General features: G+C 39.9%; 1 protein-coding gene across 1 annotated transcript in view; it reads right to left on the bottom strand.

Moving 5' to 3' along the window:
• The window catches only part of ntsr1 (neurotensin receptor 1 (high affinity)), a 54,504-nt gene that overhangs the window by 15,002 nt on the left and 20,662 nt on the right, over positions 1-18,840 (bottom strand). The window contains exon 2 of the mRNA XM_039799249.1: positions 7,336-7,537. Within this exon, the coding sequence (XP_039655183.1) occupies positions 7,336-7,537 (202 nt within the window). The remainder of the gene's footprint in view (positions 1-7,335; positions 7,538-18,840) is intronic.

The following is an 18,840-nucleotide window of genomic DNA, read 5'->3' on the forward strand; positions in this document are numbered from 1 at the left end:
CCATCGGATGAAATCTCTAGGAGGAGTTCGTTAAAGTATAGCACCTTGACTTTTAGGCCTACTTCCTGTTGCCACTAGGGGGCGCTATGACTTTAAGTAAATATCGGCATTTATTTGTCCTCAGGGTAGGACTCTTATGAATGCTGAAAAGTTATGAGCCGGTTGGACAACGCACACTCGAGTTACACTCTCTAGGAGGAGTTCGTTAAAGTACGACGTGGAAATGGCCAAATCGCACTTATTTCAAACATTCAATTCAAAATGGCAGACTTCCTGTTGGGTCTAGGGTATGGCTCCAATGACATTTGTTGTACACCTAGACATGGTACATATGTGTACCAAGTTTTGTGAGTCTACGTTAAACGCACTGCAGGGGCTCAATTTTATAAGTTTTGTAGGGGGCGCCAGCGAGCCATTTTTGCGCGCTTATTCCCAAAAACCCTTAAAATACGTAATTTTTTGCGACCGCCAATTTTTGTGAGTTTTTGAATATATTAAGCCCCTCAAAAAGCCAATTTATTTGGTGTAATAATAATTCCTTCAGTTTCAATAGGGCCTTCGCCGCTGTCGGCGCTCGGGCCCTAAAAATAAAATTGTTTTCATGACTGAAACCGGACATCACTACAACTGCAGTTTTGTTTGCTTTTGTTCCAAAACACAAATTAAGAAGTATGTCCTAATTAGACCTGTCAAAATGAACGTGATAATAACGAGTTAATGCAAATCCCTTTTACCGGCACTCTTTTTTTTTTTTTTTACGCGTGATTAACGCACACGCGGTCTGTGATTTTTCGCACTGTAGTTTGGGAAATCAGGAAACGATGCAGCAGTAACGTTATGGACAGTGTTGACAGCTTGCCGACTTTCTCGCTACATTTAAAGACTTTTCAGACCCTCTTAGCGACTTAAAAAGAATTCAAATATATTTCTATTGTATGGCAAAATGTTGCCAACCTGGTGATTCCAGGGAAGCAGGAGGATTTCCCATTTCTGTTCTTTATCCGTTATCTCCGACTCCGGCAGTGGCCATAGTGTCTGGAAAAGAGCAGCTGCAGGCTACTGGTAAGTTAACATTACACTGTGACGCTGTGTTTTTTTTTTTTGTTTTCTTAGGACTGATTGATTGAAATCTTGTTCCGAAAACTGCTTAGTTTTTTTTGGAACTGAACGATTTCAGTGGATATGACACAAGCAGTGGATATGACACATGCCTTTGGTGTGGGAGACCCGGGTTCGAATCCCACTGCGATACATCAACCAGATACATCAAAGTCCCTGAGCAAGACACTTAACCCCTAGTTGGTCCAGAGGCGTGCGACCTCTGAGATATATAGCAATTGTAAGTCGCTTTGCGTCAGCTAAATGACATAATGTCAATGTATTGAAGTTTAAAACTAGTTAGGACATACTGTATATACCTCTATATTAAAGCATGATCAACATTGGACCTCTAAATGTCCCCTGCTGTAAAAACCTTGAGGTCCCCTGGTGAATAGGTAAACAAGTGCACACACACACACACACGCATATACATACTGTACACACACACACACACACACACACACACACACACACACACACACACACACACACACACACACACACACACACACACACACCAGCAAGTCTAATTCAGTTAGAGAAGGACAGAGAGAAAGAGAGAATCAGGGGGTTGAGATGGTAAATTTATCTGTGCCCTATTCTGGTCAATGTCTCCATCAGCTCATGAGTACAGAACATGAGGAACATTGCAGTGAAGATTAGTCAGTCTGTACATCACGTCTGTGTGATAAAGATAGCAATCACAGTCACATGTCATTATCAATGTAATGAGATTGTCTCTAAAGTGCAACACTACTCATTGGGTGTCAGAACAGATTTCAGCAACGATTGCTGTAATTGGGAATATTAGAGACAAAACTGGACCCATCTGGCTACTACATTCCTTATGGCCCAATTAAGCTTTAAATTCAATCGGTGATATGATGACGGAGGTCAGACAATGGCAGCAGAACCAATTTAGACAGACATTATGCATTTTAATACAAATCCTTAATGACATTCCAGAAATGTCAAGCTGAGCTCTGGGACAGTTTACCACACATACCTTTGATTAAACAAAAGACCAGAACTTAAATAGAGATATTTATTTGTAGTGGCTCTTACAGTTTAAAAGACACATGGAAACAGGCATAATTGCATATTCACATTATAAGACATACATGATCACAAAGTAGAGTTAATCTCCAAAAAAGGACAAGGGCATTGTTGCATTTTCAAGCTATTGGTTTATCTTTAAAACCATCATCAGGCGTTAACATACAGCGTTAACATACAGGACTTTCAAGCCAGAGAGCCGAGTTCGCTTCCCGAGGAAAACTAAAGTCTTCCACCCAGGAAATGAGTGTTCCTTGGGAGTGTTTTAATCCAAACCACAATCTTTTTCTTAATCTTAACTAAGCGGCAAAACGCTCATGTTTTGTGGACTAAATTTAACCGTAATGTCCATCGAAACTACCGACAGCTCGCAGTGCTTTGTACCCGGCTCAAAGTCACCTATTTTCAGGTAACTGAACCACCAACTAACGCTGATACAACGGAGGTCTGTAGCGGCTTAAACAACTAGCAACTGACGCTCGCCGTCATGGAGCTCATAGCCAGCCGGCATCACGACCAGCCGACAGTCTCCTAATTTCGTAGGTAACGTTTTGTGGCGCATACATTTTCATACGATATCATACAAACCCGCTCATGAGAATGCGTTATCCCAAATTGTCGCCAAGGATTTCCCAAATGGATTTGATTCCGATTCACAAGATCCCGATGTCATTTAATTTTTAATTTAATATCAATTGGGTTAGGCAAATTTCAGTTACAATACCAATTTTGCTTGGATATAAAAGAGATTCTCAGACAACTTTTGCTGTAAATTGTACAAGCAAGAAGCAACCCTTTTAATGTTTTTTTATAATGCACCAGGTTAATGTTTACATTAAGAACTGAGCCCCAAAAAGTTTGTTTAAAAGTACATTTTACTTAAACACCCACTGTAAAAGGCGTACATTAAAAGATTGATTTCCGAATTTTGTTAATCCATGTCAGATCACTCAAACGAAGATCAATTTTGATTGGAGAATCGATTATTTTAACCTAGCCCTATCCCAAATCCATATTACATACTAATTGTTAAAGTATATTGTTTTAGCATTCAGTATACAAAAAAATCAAGATACTATTACTATTGTATACTTTTATACTAAAATGATACAATATGTGCAACGTCAGATGTCTTCTCAAATTGTTACTTTGTTGCATGTGTATGAAGATGAGATGTTTGATAGCTATATTTCATGTATATTTAATGTATGTTTAATGTATATTTTTGAGCACCATATCAGGTAGTGTACCTGAATCTCACTGTATGTAAATGCAATGACAAAGGAATCTTATCACAATTTCTTTCCATTTTTAGTATCACGATGATCCGTGTCATCTTGTGTTGCTGCTCTGATTTACCTGACTGTGTTCTCTCCACAGGCGATCATTAGAGCAACTGGCAACACCTGAGGTGATTTAAGGCTGGATGCAGCTAGCAGTTTTGATTTGATTTGATTTATTAGACAGTAACAGAAATAAATGCATAACAAGATGCCATCACAGTGACATTGTACATTTATCAGAACTGTCGAGGATAACACAAGAAAGTTACAAACTTATTTCCATTGTGGTCCTTTAATTCTCTGGATTCTCAGTAAAGTAAAGTAGCCAGAACATATGGCCACAGTTGGTTTAGTCTACTGCTTGGTATTTTGTCTGATGGCCATCGAGTAAAAACCACGGATATCCATGTTTGATGATTCTCGAGTTATCAGGTAATAATGAGTGTAGAAATTCTCCTACATCTTAGGCAAATTAAAACACTTTTTTTAAAACAAAAACTTTTAAATAATCTAGAAATGTTGTCACACAATTTTAAAACAAGCTTATATTTGTAATATTGCATATGTATGTGATATTGTATTCATTCAATAACTGCTCCCCTACAAGCCCAATGAATTCTTTAAAATTCTGTATAGAATCAGCTTCATAATTCTTCTAGGTTGGTTCCAAAATAATTTTGTTAAGGTTTTTTCTCTTAGTACAGTGTCACTGACTTAGACTATCAAGAGGTCAAGTGGAGGTAGGCTTACAGTATCTAAAGCATTTCGATGCCACAGTATTATTAACATAGATGTTTTCATGTCAGTTTGCTCATTTTCTCTTCTTTGCTATCCAGAACCGTATGACCACATTTGGACCATTCGCCATGAACAAACAGCAAAGTGTCCTCGCTTGTCTGTGGACTCTGTCTAACCAGGAGTCATATAGGCGTGTGGCAGACAGATTCAACATCTCAAAATCTACAATGTCAACACATCTCCATTCCTTTTGTCCCGCGGTCAATACACATCTGACCCATCACTTTCACACATTTACATTACGGTTTCAAACAGCCGGATTTCCAAATACAGTCTGTGCTGTCAATGGATGTCACAGTCCCAGTGTAAAACCACATTACAACAATCCCATAGCCTATTTTAACAGAACACTATTCTATTCCGTCATCCCCACCTAATTCTGTGACAGTGAACGATTCTTCTGTCACGTGTTGTACGGCTACTGGAAGAAAATCCCAAGGCCCTGGTTCCAGAGGGAATGCACATTATCGGCAATCCAGCTTATCCTCTTTTGAACCAACTGCTAAAACCCTACAGGTATGATGGGCACCTACCTGCCAGGCAGAGGTGCTTTAACAAAAAGCTTAATGCAGCATGTGTGGCAATGCTTTTGGCATCCTGAAATCCAAGTGTAGGAGGCTCAAGTGTCTGCACATGAAAAAAGTGCCAAATATCAGAGCAACAGTCACAGCATGTTGCATTCTTCACAACTTATTTTTTTAGATTCAGATGACCAACTTGATGAGCAGGGTCTTCTTCATCAACTCGGAGACAACACTGATGATCCACAGCCCAATAACCAGCATGGATCTCATTACAGAGACATGAGTGCTACCATTTAAGGATAGGGCACACCTTCACACTCATACCCCTTTCATTAAAGGCATTACATTAATTACCTTTTGATTGAAATGCCTCTACCTCATCAAGTTTTACACTTGCCAAAGAAACATCAGTTTGTCACAGTCAGCCATGTTTTTCATTTACGTTTGGTGTTGTGCACCAGGAACGTTTGGAGGTCAGAAGTTGGAGGAGAAGGGGAGTTCCTGTCTGCTTCCTGTTATTTACAGTTTTAAGGTGATTTGCCACACTAGATTTTTGATATACCAGTTTACATCGGTATATCTGGCACTCAACATTTTGGTTGTAATCTTTGCAAATTCTGAAAATATGCTTGACTTTTTCCAACATCCCATACTTTTAGTTTCTGTGTTGGTAACGTTAGATGACAGGCTAGGCGCCAAGATGCAGTGAGGCAGGCTGTGAGGGTTTTTTTCATCTTTTCCATTGATTTCAATACCCAGGACAGCACTGCACCTAGGCCTACCGCACACACCCCTACCCCTAACCCTACCCTCACACACACACCAAATGTCCCCTGATGTGTAAAAACCTTGAGGTCCCCTGTTGGATAGTTAAACAAGTGCACACACACACACAAACACACACACTCGCACAAACCAAACAGCGGTCCATCTGAGAATAACAAATTATAATTAATGTTGAATCATAAATGAATAACATGGGATTACTATTCCTTATTCCATGGGCTATTCTGGATTTTTGGGATAATGCATACATCCTAATAAAATAAAAAAAAAAATGGAAGCATTCGGATACTGATTTGGACATCCATTCCCATGTCAACACTCAAAGAGTCGAAGCATTCGAGTCAGCTATGGTCGGTAGACAGCTTTTGTGTCGTTTTGGCCCAATAATGACAGAATTTCAGAAAATAATCAGCATGTCAAAGTTAAATGTTGGTTGCTTGGCTAGTTTATCCACATTTGATTTGCCACTGCATCACTGTCGAGATAACAGTGATGAATATGCTCGCTATGGAGCATTTGCTCACTTGGAGTGAGTGAAATGCACCTCACTGACAGTTGGATGGAGCACCTGCCGTGATATCTTTAAATACACTCAGGACGTTCTGGAAAGGGTCAGCATCAGAAAGCAGAAGAAAGTATATAAACAGTTTGGCAGATTGGATGTCTATAGAAAATGGGGACAGTATACCTGAGCTTTCTGGAGGGCTTCTAAGAAGCTTTGTGCTGGGGAGACGTGTATGATGGGCTTATGGTGTTGTCATTTTTACATGTGTGTACTTGGTTTATGGTGTTATTGAGTATTTTGTTACTATTTGTTGACTGTCTTGAATAGAAGGGTTACTGTGTAATTTTTAAAATTTTTGTCTAGGTGGGTGGTGATTACGAAGGGTGTGTGTGTGTGTGTGTGTGTGTGTGTGTGTGTGTGTGTGTGTGTGTGTGTGTGGGGGGGGTTCATGTTGCGAGTTGTATGTTTTGTATGTTGTTAAAAAATAAAAATAAAAAATTGTTATCCACAAAAAAAAAGAAATCCAAAGAAAGTGAACACCCCTGGTGCAGCTTTGTATGTTATCATGACAGTAGGAGGAATAAGAGATACATGGAGTAGAAGTATCTGTGTTCCGAAATGTATTGCATTGTATGTAATTTGCAGCCAGGGTCATCTAGCAACTCTCTGTTGGCTTGTGAGCTGGAAAAACCAAATTCTGGTCAGGCCAATCACATCGTGTATAGAGTCAGTGGGCGGGCTTAACATAATGACGGCAGAGTTGCGATGGCTCCGCGTGAATTCCCTGCTACTTGAAGACAAAGGAAATGGCTGCTGCTGCTGGCGAACAGTGGTCTTTCGAATCGGCTTTGGCCGCGACTCTGGAAGACTTGGAGTTAAGCTTCTCTTTGAGAAAAGAACAAAGAACGGCACTGAGGTCATTCTTAAAAAAAGGAAGATGTGTTCGGAGTTTTACCGACCGGATACGGCAAAAGTTTAATCTATCAACTAGCATTGCTCTGCCTGGTTGTAGCGCTATCCTATTGCGTGCAGAGGGAATTTGAAAGACAACTGTTTATCCTGCCCCTTGGATTGAGCCCTGCCAATGGTGAGTTTCCAGACCTGTTAGCTTCTCAGGCTAACATGTAGTCTAATTAATAACCAAAATGCAGTAAGCTAGCAAAATTCAACAGGCATCCAGGGAAATAGCTTGCTAACTGACTCGAGGAGCTATTCGTTACTCAAAGACAACACAAATGACCAACTCTCTTTCTGTGTATTGTGTGGGAGGATGTCCACTTACGGAGAACAAGAACTCCATGGCGAAGCGAGCGAGCACGGTTGGGCTCCGTGGTGGCATTCAGCATGGTGGGATTTCCCCCAATGATGCAGACACGGTTTTCTTGCTCTGCCTCACGGAACATTCGCAACAGCTGATTGGCTATGACTCCGTTCAGTGCCGATATGGCCACCATGGGTATCACAAAGGACAGAAAGGCGTTTACCTGTGCAGAGAGAAGAGGCAGTAATCACTGGTTAGAATTTAGAGCTGACACACTGGTTAAGGTTAGATCAAACATATCACATCCATCACAGATTTTCTTTTCTTTTTTAACAAATAAGCTTCTATATCAGTGGTTAAAAATTAGGGGTTTGGCCCATCAAAATAGTTGTCGACTGACTAATTGATAAACCCTGTGTTTGATTCTACATAAAATATTTATCTCTGTGTAATGTCATAGCTCTCATAAGTTTTTCTGTCTCTCTTTCACTTCAGCTTTTTAATGAAGCCAGTGGAAATGAATATTGTCATCAAAACAAGTATTTTTATGCAGATGTTGCAGATTATTGGATTTCTTTTAGATTTCTTCACTTAAAAAGGGACAATGCACATTAATCAACATGAGCACAGAGTGCAACATGTGAATGGGTCAGATTTAGGCATGCAGGCTAATTTTCATCTGCAGTCCCTAGCAGGTTGATGGCTTAAAACAATAGATATGGTACAACAATACAACACATAAACATAAAACAAGAACACACAGGCAAAAATCCTCAAAAGCAACCACTGTGAAATCATGGAAAATTACTTGGAAAATGTTACAGACACTTAGGGAGAGAGAGACAGAGAGAGAGAGAGAGAGAGAAAGGGATGACGGACAAGATATATAAAAAATGTGGCAGAAGAAAGCGAGTAGGATGAGAGGGCACGAGAGGTACAGGCGAACTGGGTGACAGCAGGATGAATCTCTTACGTTCGAGGAAAATGGATGGGATGCAGCAAAACTAATGGAGTTGGCCACTTTTTTTCTTTTAAGATTATTTTTTCAGCATTTTTAGGCCTTTATCTCCACAGGACAGATGAAGACATGAAAGGGGAGAGAGAGGGGGAAACGACATGCAGCAAAGGGCCGCAGGTCAGAGTCGAACCCGCGCCCGCTGCGCCGAGGAGCAAACCCCCATACATGTGCGCCCGCTCTACCAACTGAGCCAACAGGGCCACACGAGTTGGCCACTTTTTGTGTTTTTCAAAACCTTTATCCAACCACTATAATGCAATCCTTTGATCAAATCAATTTAAAATAGACATATCAAGAGTGTCCTTGCTTTGATTTCCCTGGCAGAAGAATGATGAAAACATACTGACTTCCAAGCAATTTTTTTTTTTCAGTTCCATCGAGAAACACTCAATAAAAATTACATTTCATGAGTGCCAACTTTGATCAAATTCCGAATGGAAAGTTTTGCGCAAACCATTATATTTCACACTGTGCTGCCTCACCGCTGGTAGAACATAAAAGAGACACATTTTGTGGGAGAATCAAGTTAGCAGCGAAGATTATTGAGAGAAAACAGAAGAGAGGAGGTGCTGCTGAACATCCCTCATGACAGCTGACTTCTTACTAGAGCTACTGTGTAACCGTGTGGAGCCGGTATGAGAAGTTGCTCAAGAGAGAAAACGTGAATGGGTGTTTGAGGTTTTAATTTTTAATTTGTGTCGATATTTGCCTAAGCGATGTAACTAACAGATCAGTTCTTTCCTACAGCATTCCCTCTCCACCTAACACACACACACACACACACACACACACACACACACACACACACAGTGCTGTTGTTTTTCCAAGGGATAATCATGGTTGAGAAATGTTAATGGCTTTAATGAACAGGCTGGCTGACTTGTGAGGGCCCCCTGCCTCCTAGACATTGTTGATCGATTACAGCTGAAAAGGAGAGCAGAAGAAAAGCAGCAAGGCAAACCCCGGCTTTAGAGTGAGTCGAAACCTCTGGGTGGGTGGAAAGACAGAAATTTGAAAAGCAGCCAAACAACTGGCAGAGCTAATGTGGATAATTGGGATTGAAGTGCAAAAGAAATTGAGATATTGGGCTGGAATGACTGGAGGGGAAATGGTAACAGTGAAAATTAAAACTACATTTTGATGCATGAAGAAGGAAAACCCAGGCGGGGTAGGGTTACAAAATCTTAAAATGTATATATATTGTAAGTCTAAAAAAAGACTACAGGGCTTTAGTGTTCCCTTCGCTAACTGCTGCCAGAGCTTTGACTTTGTACAATAGATAGGCTAACTCTTATCGAGAGTTGAGAACCCATTTTTCTAATTCACCTCCTTGTCACCAGAGAGTTACGACTAAATGTTGCATCACTTGTCTTTTCTGTTGGATGAGACTGGAAGTGAGTGGTGAGTCTATTTTCTGTGAGTGATGAGTCTATTTTCTGGCAGCTTCCCATCCTGATAAGAAACCCAATATATTTGGAAAATGTTTTTTTTTTCTTCTTTTGGAACTTGACTTTTAAAAGGTGAAAAAAAACCTGTTGACACAGCTTTTAGTGACAAAATTCTATTTCATTTTCCCATCTAGAATGGCGTGATTCAGGGATACACAAAGAGGACTAAAAGCAGTCATTAAAGAAAGACGAGCTGAAAGCGGAGACGTGTCACGAGACAAGACTTTCAAAGTGAGCCTTTTTAAGTACAAATTTGCCTAAATGTTACATTATATGCTAAAATAATGATTATTACTCTAAGAAATGTCATGTTTAACAAATGTCATTTCCTGTATTCTGGTGCCTTTTAACCGGTGGTTGATACTTGTATCTGACTATACTAGCATGAGAAAAAAGATGGGTACATTTTGTAATTTTTTTACCCAGAGGAAGTGGTTGGCCCCAGATCACATATTTTAAAATATTAAAAAGCTAAAAGTAAAAACTAAATAATTCAATGACTAATTCAGAGCCATCTTTAATAATAACCACCTATGTTATTTTTTTTTAAACTTGATCTCTTTACGCTTGCATACAATTGCTGTTAAATCAATTTCTTTAATATTATCAAATCCATGAGGGAAGTAGAGCGGACAACTTTAGTCAAAGTATGCCTCTCCATTCTCCAATGAACTACATTCATCTTCCAATAATTTCTACTACTAAGAATCAGCACCTAAGGCCTGCTGTACGCCTCAAAGATTATGTTAACTGCCAGTTATCTTGTTAATGGGGGTGGAGAGACAAAACAAAAGATGGACATAGCATTGAATAGATCAGCCTGATTCTGCTATTTGGGTCAGTATCCGAAATCAGCAGCCAATCGGTGCATGACCTTTGTTATGGGAGCCTAAGTTCTTGTAAACATCAACTGATGTACCATTGAGAGTGTGCTGGGAATGGACTGTAAAAGACAGCAGCTACTGTACAATAATTGGCACGGGACAACTCCAGGACATTTGCAAAACTCACTCCAAAAAGAAGAAAAGAAAGAAAAGAAGATGAGTAAAAAAAAAATATTATTATTATTATTATTATTATTATTATTATTATTATTATTATTATTATTATTATAATACGTAGGAACACACGTAACTACGTATGTAGGTACATAGAGATACGGACTCTATGGCAGACCCTATGCCGTAGCCTGACATGCAACTCTCAAATAATGTAACTAAACGTCACGGCGTCGCTTGCTCGTGGCTTGGTAGCGTTGCATTTTCCCCCATACTCCTTTTCCATAAACAACATTAAATCAAGGAGAGGGTTAACTTTTCCTGCAACAGATTTCCAATCTTGGACAGAAAGCGCAGGGGAGACACTTTGTTTCTCCCACTACGCCTCTAGAGTCACTACTCGCGCCGAAGCTAATCACTGTCACTCTCTCACTCGCTCTACCACACACTCCCCACTCACACACACATGCCGGCCCTGCTATTCTCTCAAAGAGATCGACGCACACACGGCGGTGGGTTTGGCAACATGTGACGATTAATCTGAACTTATATTATGATTATTACTACACAATGTCCTGAGGAGCTTGTTTGATTTATGGAGGAGCCCTCCATCCTTAATAGGTTAACAGTGAGACCGCATCAGTGGGCAATTCATTTTTCTTAAGGACAGCAGGACAGCAGTGCTGCTGTCCTGTATAGCCCCAAGTCTGAGCCTTGGCTCACTTTGCACTTCCACAATTTACAAACTGCAAGGATCTAGCTGTCTCGAACAATCCAGTTGCTTATCATATTTATGTACAGTACACGTGCATGAAAACACCTACAGATATCTCTACATTTTCATGTTTTTCTTTCTCTTGCCTTGTCATGTCTCATACAGTATGTGTTTTCCTGTTAATCACTTGTCTATTAATAAACCCCGAAAATAAATAAATGAATAAATAAATGAATGAACAAACTGGCCATTGAAGGGTAATCATTTTTTTTTGTTTTTTTTAAACCTGGAACGTTTTTTCCTATGTGTATGTGTCTAAGTGACTGATGGGAACAACAATCTTTAATACTGGTCCACTTTTAAGCAGTCTGGTAGGTTTGGCAACATCAATTTCGGAGCCATTTCAGGTTAAACATAAATTATCTCACTCTTTAACAAAAAGATCTATCTCTGTAAGGATCCTTTCCATAATGTTGCCAGACATTTAGAATAATAATCTGAGCCCGTCAGTAGCAAAAAACAGCACAACAAAATTGACAATGCACATTTGCTCTATATGGGATTATTGCAGCCAACTTCGCGGCTGCCGGTTACAGCGTTCTCGCTGGATAATACTGGACCAATTTGCAAGGTTCTTGTACAAATTAGTCACTTAGACACCAATGCATGGGAAAATAGTGTCCAGGTTGTAAAAATAATGAAATTACCCTTTCAGTTAAATGTTGTGTTAAACGGGGCAATGCTGTATTTCCATCAGGCTGTTCATCTACTCTGGCTCAATCATGCAGCTGTGGGTCTTTTTGTTATCCAATTCTGTATGCCATCGTCACCTAGCACCCTGTCACCTAGCAACCTCAGCCACGTGCATTTGTTTGTGTGTGATATGTTAAGGTCATTTGCATTGTTTATGTGCCCTTTTATTTCATTTGCATAACAAACCCTAGCATGGTAGTGTTTAGACTCCCTTTTAGAAAGGCCACAATAAACTATGGCAGGTTTTTTTTAACGAGTCAATATATTTTCAACATTTGTTTTAACTTAGGTGCTTTGAACAGTATGTATAATGGAATGATTTGGATAAACATGGCTCTATATCAAGTGGAATTTCTGTTTTGTATTTGACGATTATTTGATGTCGAATATAAATGAATACATCTATAAAGGCCTCATCATATCAGAAAGTGGCACAGTGAAATTTATTAATGTATTGATATGAAATAAACCGAATGACGTATAGTTAAAGCTTTAGTGCCTAAATTTTTGATGTAAATGAACATCCGTTACATTGAAGCCATTGCCAAATGAGTTGCTACAAAGCTAATTAAGACTATCAGCTCGGGGAGGGAGGGGCTGTGCGCGATCACGGAAGGCTTGTTTCATGTGGATGCACTGACAGTGTTGTTGTCATTACTTAAGCCCAGTTCAGACCAAAGATTTGCGACGAGACGAGTTGAAACTTTCAACTTCTTGCAACGCATCGGTCTGCGGCGTTCTGAAAACTGCCAGTTCACGCCAATGAGACGAGACGGTGTATCAACTCCATAACAACAACTGTTTGTACTTCCGTTCTAACTTCCGACTTCCAGGCTTTCTGTAGCTGGATGTATCATTTGTTTCGTCTACATATGAATGTGGATAGCGTTAGGGATTTTGAGATGCTTGTTACAGTTACTAGTGATGATTCAATGATTTGTTCTAGCGCCGCTGGGTGCTTCCTCTCGTCAGTCGCGCTTGACCATATAACGTTACCGTGCTTTCGGGCGGTTGTTGAGGCTCCGTCCAAAACTCTACCATTTCAACCAGCTGTTTGTAACACAAAATAAAATGTATTATGGATCATTTGATTTCTATAGTTTATAGCTGACTTTACCAGCTGACTTCTCCATTGGCTGTTGAAAACAGGTGACGTCCTGTACGTTCTAAAACCAGCCTCTGCGACTTGAACAGCTGAGTCACAGCGAAACCATCAGCTGGTTTGATTCGAGCTGAGACGGACTAGTTCAGACCGCTGCAACTTTTCCCTGCAACGTTCTAAAATGGTTTCGTCTCATGGCAAATCGTTGGTCTGAACTGGGTTTTACAAATCCTCATGGGGGAGAGAGAAACTATGCAGTATAGGTTTAAACACAGAGGTCCAACCTACTGTGCTTATTTCATGTACTGTGTTTCTTTGCTAGCATCTTCGATAAACCAAATCCAGTTCTACGAACAGCAACTTCTCACAACCGGTCGGACTGATTGGTAGTCTGTGTAATGTCATTTAATTTTAGTCTGTGGCCCAAATTAGTAAATTAGGTCTCCAACCTAACGTTAGTAAAAGTGTTGACATATAAAAGTGTCAAACATGCATTTTAGATTAATAAAACGCTTTTATTTTTTATCCATGATCAATAAACCTAATATATATGACACTATACCTAATGTTTTAGTGAAAGAAAAGCTGACATTATGCATTATTTTGACTAATAGTTCAGATCAGAGGATGTTGAGTGGATGGCAGACTGGTGTATGTCAAAGGTGAGCCGGGATACTGTTTTAAAAACCGTAAAAAAAAAGATAATGCTATGAAATTGAATAAAACACCAACATTCAAATTTTAATGAAAGTAATCATTATTTATACCTGAAAATAATGTTGCATGAGTTCTATACAACATACATCTATGCATCCATGTTATTTTGGGGCAATTTGGTTGTGAGAAACCCAAATTTTTGACAGAGAAAGGTTAAGCTGGAAAGCTAGCTGCAAATTTCATTAGCTGAAACAAATTCATGCTCCATACATATGTGACATTAAGGGACTTCTTCATGGGTTTAGGGTTGTTACCAAGCTTGGGAACAAAATGCTGTTTTTAATGCTTGTGTGATCGTGCTTCAATGCATAATGTGTATTATAATGCGTTATCTACACAGCAGAAGCTATTGTTTGCTCTGCTCAAAATGCGTGGGTGTAAACCCTGAGAGTCTGCAACTTGAACCGTGATTTGACTGCTGAATGGGGGTGTGAGGGAGCTGCAGCTGATCACAAACAACAGCCAGCGCTAATGCTTTTCTAACACATGTTGAGCAGCTTGCATGGTCTGCCTTCTGGCAAAAATGTTCACCTGGGATATCCATTAAAGACGGTAACTGGATATAAAAACCGACCCTCTTCCAGTTTTACTCATAAAAACAACAATGCGTGCCACAAATTGGAACAATGGAAGCAATACGATTATTGTCATCATGTATCGATTTGTATCCCTCCTGCATTAGACGAAACCATTACTGTTGATGAGGGTAAACAACCTTTTAATGCAATCGTTTCTTACCTGAGCCTTCATGCCCTGCTGATTTTTCAATCACTGTTCAACCTTTGATTGGGAACCGTTTCAGTCTTGATAGTTTGTAGAAGGAAAACAGACAAGCTTAATAATATGCATAGCCATAACATCAGATTTGCTAGTAATTGTCATATTGTATCTGGCCTAAGGACTGGGTAATTGAAAAAAAAAAAAACTGTTGTGTATCGAGCCATGAAATGGAATAAGTTACCCTTGAGTATTCGGTTAATACTCATCTTTCAAAAAGTATATGCAGAGGCATCTATCTGGCATGCAGATGAAAGATTGAATACTGGAAAGTAACTGTATTAGTCTTGTATGATTCTTAAAGTGTTTATAAAACTATATTCCTATTGTTTTATAATTGTCTTTCTATAAAACATGTTTGTTCTATGCAAAAAGGTTTTAGATTGTGGGTTATTAGTCTATATCCACGACGTTCCACTTCTGGGATTTCTCCGGTGCCACAGGAAATTCCGCTGGATGCATGTGTTTTCGCCGATTTCTGAGGACTATGGTTACCTGCTCCTTAGATCTCTGCATGGTAAATCCAGACAGCTAGCTAGACTATCTGTCCAATCTGAGTTTTCTGTTGCACGACTAAAACAACTTTTGAACGTACACATGTTCCACCCAAACAAGTTCCTTCCCAAGACTATTTTGCAGCAGCACCACGCAGAGCTTTTCCCCACCCATGACGATTGTGATTGGTTTAATAAAAATGCCAATAAACCCATCCCGGGATGCTGTGTGGACTCGCCAGACCCTCCTCTGCAGCACTGTGGAGGAAGGTCTGGCAAAGCGAAACTAGTGGGTTATTTAGTTCCTGAGTGAGACTGTTAGTTTGATCTGGCAATGGTGGCCTAAAGGTTAGAGATGCGAGCTTGTGACCGGGGAGGTCGTCGGTTCAATCCCCAGACCGACAGGATAAAATCTGGGTAGGGAAAGTGAAAGAGCAGCGCTTGTCCCTCCCTCATTACCACCACTGAAGAACCCTTGAGCAAGGCCCTTAACCTCCAACCACTCCAGTGGAGCTTCATAGTGGCCAGCAGATTAGACTGTGGTTGTACTGGGCAGCTTCCAGGTATGAATGTGTGCAACTGTGTGAACGTGATCAGGGCGTTCCTTTAAAAGAGAGGCTGCCCCTCAGTGAACCTTCCCTGAATAAATAAAGGTAAAAATGTAAAATCTCTTGTTTGAACAGAAATGTACGTGTGTATGTTCGTGGGTGTCCAACTGCATGTGTATGTATGGGGCCTTGATAAGTGTATTGCACATTGATGTGATTTTACATAATATATTCTTGTAATGGGTTGTCTCTGTGATGTAATGTGTATGTATTGTGTGTTAGTGTGGACCCCAGGAAGAGTAGCTGACTGCTACGGCATCACCTAATGGGGATCCTTTCAATAAACAATAACAAGAATAAACAGACAAGCCTGTATGCTTGTTTGTGTGTTCTTGTGTATGCCTTGTTTTGCGTTGTTAAGTGTGGCGAGCATTGTTAGCTGGCATGTATGCACATGTGCTCAGAGTACTCAAGTAGAAGTACAGATACTTGTGTTAAAAATACTGTGGTAAAAGTAGAAGTACTGATTAAACTTCTTAACTGAAATAAAAGTAACAAAGCACAGGCTTGGAAATCTACTTAAAGTATAAAAGTAGACTTGCAAATGACAACCTTTTTTTCTGGACCACACAAATGTTACTTGAGTGCAAGCTGAGAAACTTCAGTGGACATGGAAAAAAGGCTCTTTATGTGCCATTGCCTACATTTTAAATGGATGTCTGCCAATAGACCTAAAACATCACATATATGATTATTGTGACAGAGACTGGGACTCAAGTTAAAGGTCCCATGGCATGAAAATGTCACTTTATGAGGTTTTTTAACATTAATATGCGTTCCCCCAGCCTGCCTATGGTCCCCCAGTGGCTAGAACTGGCGATAGGTGTAAACCGAGCCCTGGGTATCCGATCTGGAATCTTGCTCCTTATGAGGTCATAAGGTCATATGTCACAAGGTCATTCTCTGCTTTGCCCACCCAGAGAATTTGGCCCAACCGTGAGAGAGAGACATCATGGCTTTCAAACGAGCAAAGTGGCAGTTGGTCAAGGCCACACCCCCACCCTCCACCTTGCCCTCCCCCCTCTCTCCTCCTCAATAGCTAAAGACACAGAAATGGCACATCCTAAGGAAAGCTCATTGTGGGACTGGCTCTAGTGGCTGTAATTCTGCACCAAGGCTGAATTTCAGGGAAGAGACTTCAGATACTGACTTTGGGTCAAATTGACCCATTTTCAATTTTTGTTTTATATCAGAAAATATGGGATGTAGAAATAAGCGCTGAAAATGTGTAGAAGAAAAAATTAACAATTTAAAACATTGGAAAAAGCAAAAACAAACTGAAAAAATGGCGTCAAAAACATTGAAAAAATAAGTGTTTTTTTCAAGGTTGACGGGAAGACAACACAAGGGCTAAGGTCTATATAAAAGAGACTTCAGATACAGTATTAGGGGACCAATAAGGTCTATATAAAAGAGACTTCAGATACAGTATTAGGGGACCACTAAGGTCTATATAAAAGAGACTTCAGATACAGTATTAGGGGACCACTAAGGTCTATATAAAAGAGACTTCAGATACAGTATTAGGGGACCAATAAGGTCTATATAAAAGAGACTTCAGATACAGTATTAGGGGACCACTAAGGTCTATATAAAAGAGACTTCAGATACAGTATTAGGGGACCACTAAGGTCTATATAAAAGAGACTTCAGATACAGTATTAGGGGACCATTAAGGTCTATATAAAAGAGACTTCAGATCCAGTATTAGGGGACCACTAAGGTCTATATAAAAGAGACTTCAGATACAGTATTAGCGGACCAATAAGGCCTATATAAAAGCATTCAAAGAGCACCATGTCATGACCTTTAATAAGATTCTGACTGAGTAGCAAGATATGAATTTAATTGTGATTCTGTGAGAATTCAAACATGAGTCCTCTAACTTACATCTGAGAGGTTAACACTAACCTTAACGTTACTTGGGTTACTTAACTAAATGCTAGCGAACCAAGGCATCGTCATTGCTAGCAGAACAAATGTAACTAACTGAATAAAGTTACTGAAACAAACAACAAATAGCTTTTTATAACAACAAAAAGATGCATTTACCTCTTTTTTTTATTTGATGGTAAATTCTTGAAAGCCAGCAGTTCGTGCTGTTTCAGTTGGCACAACTTGCAACACATTATAACGTATATTCCCATCCAATTAGATTGAATTTCACTGAAATTATTTGAAACTAAAGTAACGAGCCAATTTTGTAAAGTGTGTCCAAATTAAGGAGTAAAAGTAAAAAGTTTCCACAAAAATAAATAGTAAAGTAAAAATATCTGAAAAATCTACAGCATGTGCTGTTTAAATGAGAATAGGGAAAACTAAAGCCTAGACATGACTGCACTATACACGCACACACTGGCAAAAACAGTACGAGGCCGAAGCCCCTTGGTGCCGCGTGTTTTGATCACTGTGGTTCACACCATTTCGATGTTGTCGGCGCACAGCTCAGCTTTCACCTCCTATCAGTTTGACAACTCACGGGAGACGGTGGATGTTTGGTCCGTGTTAACCGACTTGCTTTCATGCCTGCGAGCTGTCCGTATGGGTAAGGCAGCGTTAATATTTACCTATCAGCTTGAGTTAGCCTTGAATGGTCTGTGAATACTTTTTGAGGCACGAGGCGAAGGCTAGAGCTGGCCTTTTTCCAGCACAAGTGCGGACTCATAGACCCAATCCTCTGATGATTATCTCGTCCAGTGGTTTCTAAACTTTTTCTGCATGGCCCCCCACTTTTGTAGATACAAATATTTTCAATTTCACACTTGCTTTGGCAATGTAAACATGTATTTCCCATGCCAATAACGCCCTTTTGAATTGAAATGAATTGAGATCAGCTGTGTCACCGTGAAGGGGAATGAGAGAGAGAGAGAGAGAGAGAGAGAGAGAGAGAGAGAGA

The sequence above is a fragment of the Perca fluviatilis genome, chromosome 5 (assembly GCF_010015445.1).
Source record: "Perca fluviatilis chromosome 5, GENO_Pfluv_1.0, whole genome shotgun sequence".
In the NCBI taxonomy this organism is placed as follows: Eukaryota; Metazoa; Chordata; class Actinopteri; order Perciformes; family Percidae; genus Perca; species Perca fluviatilis.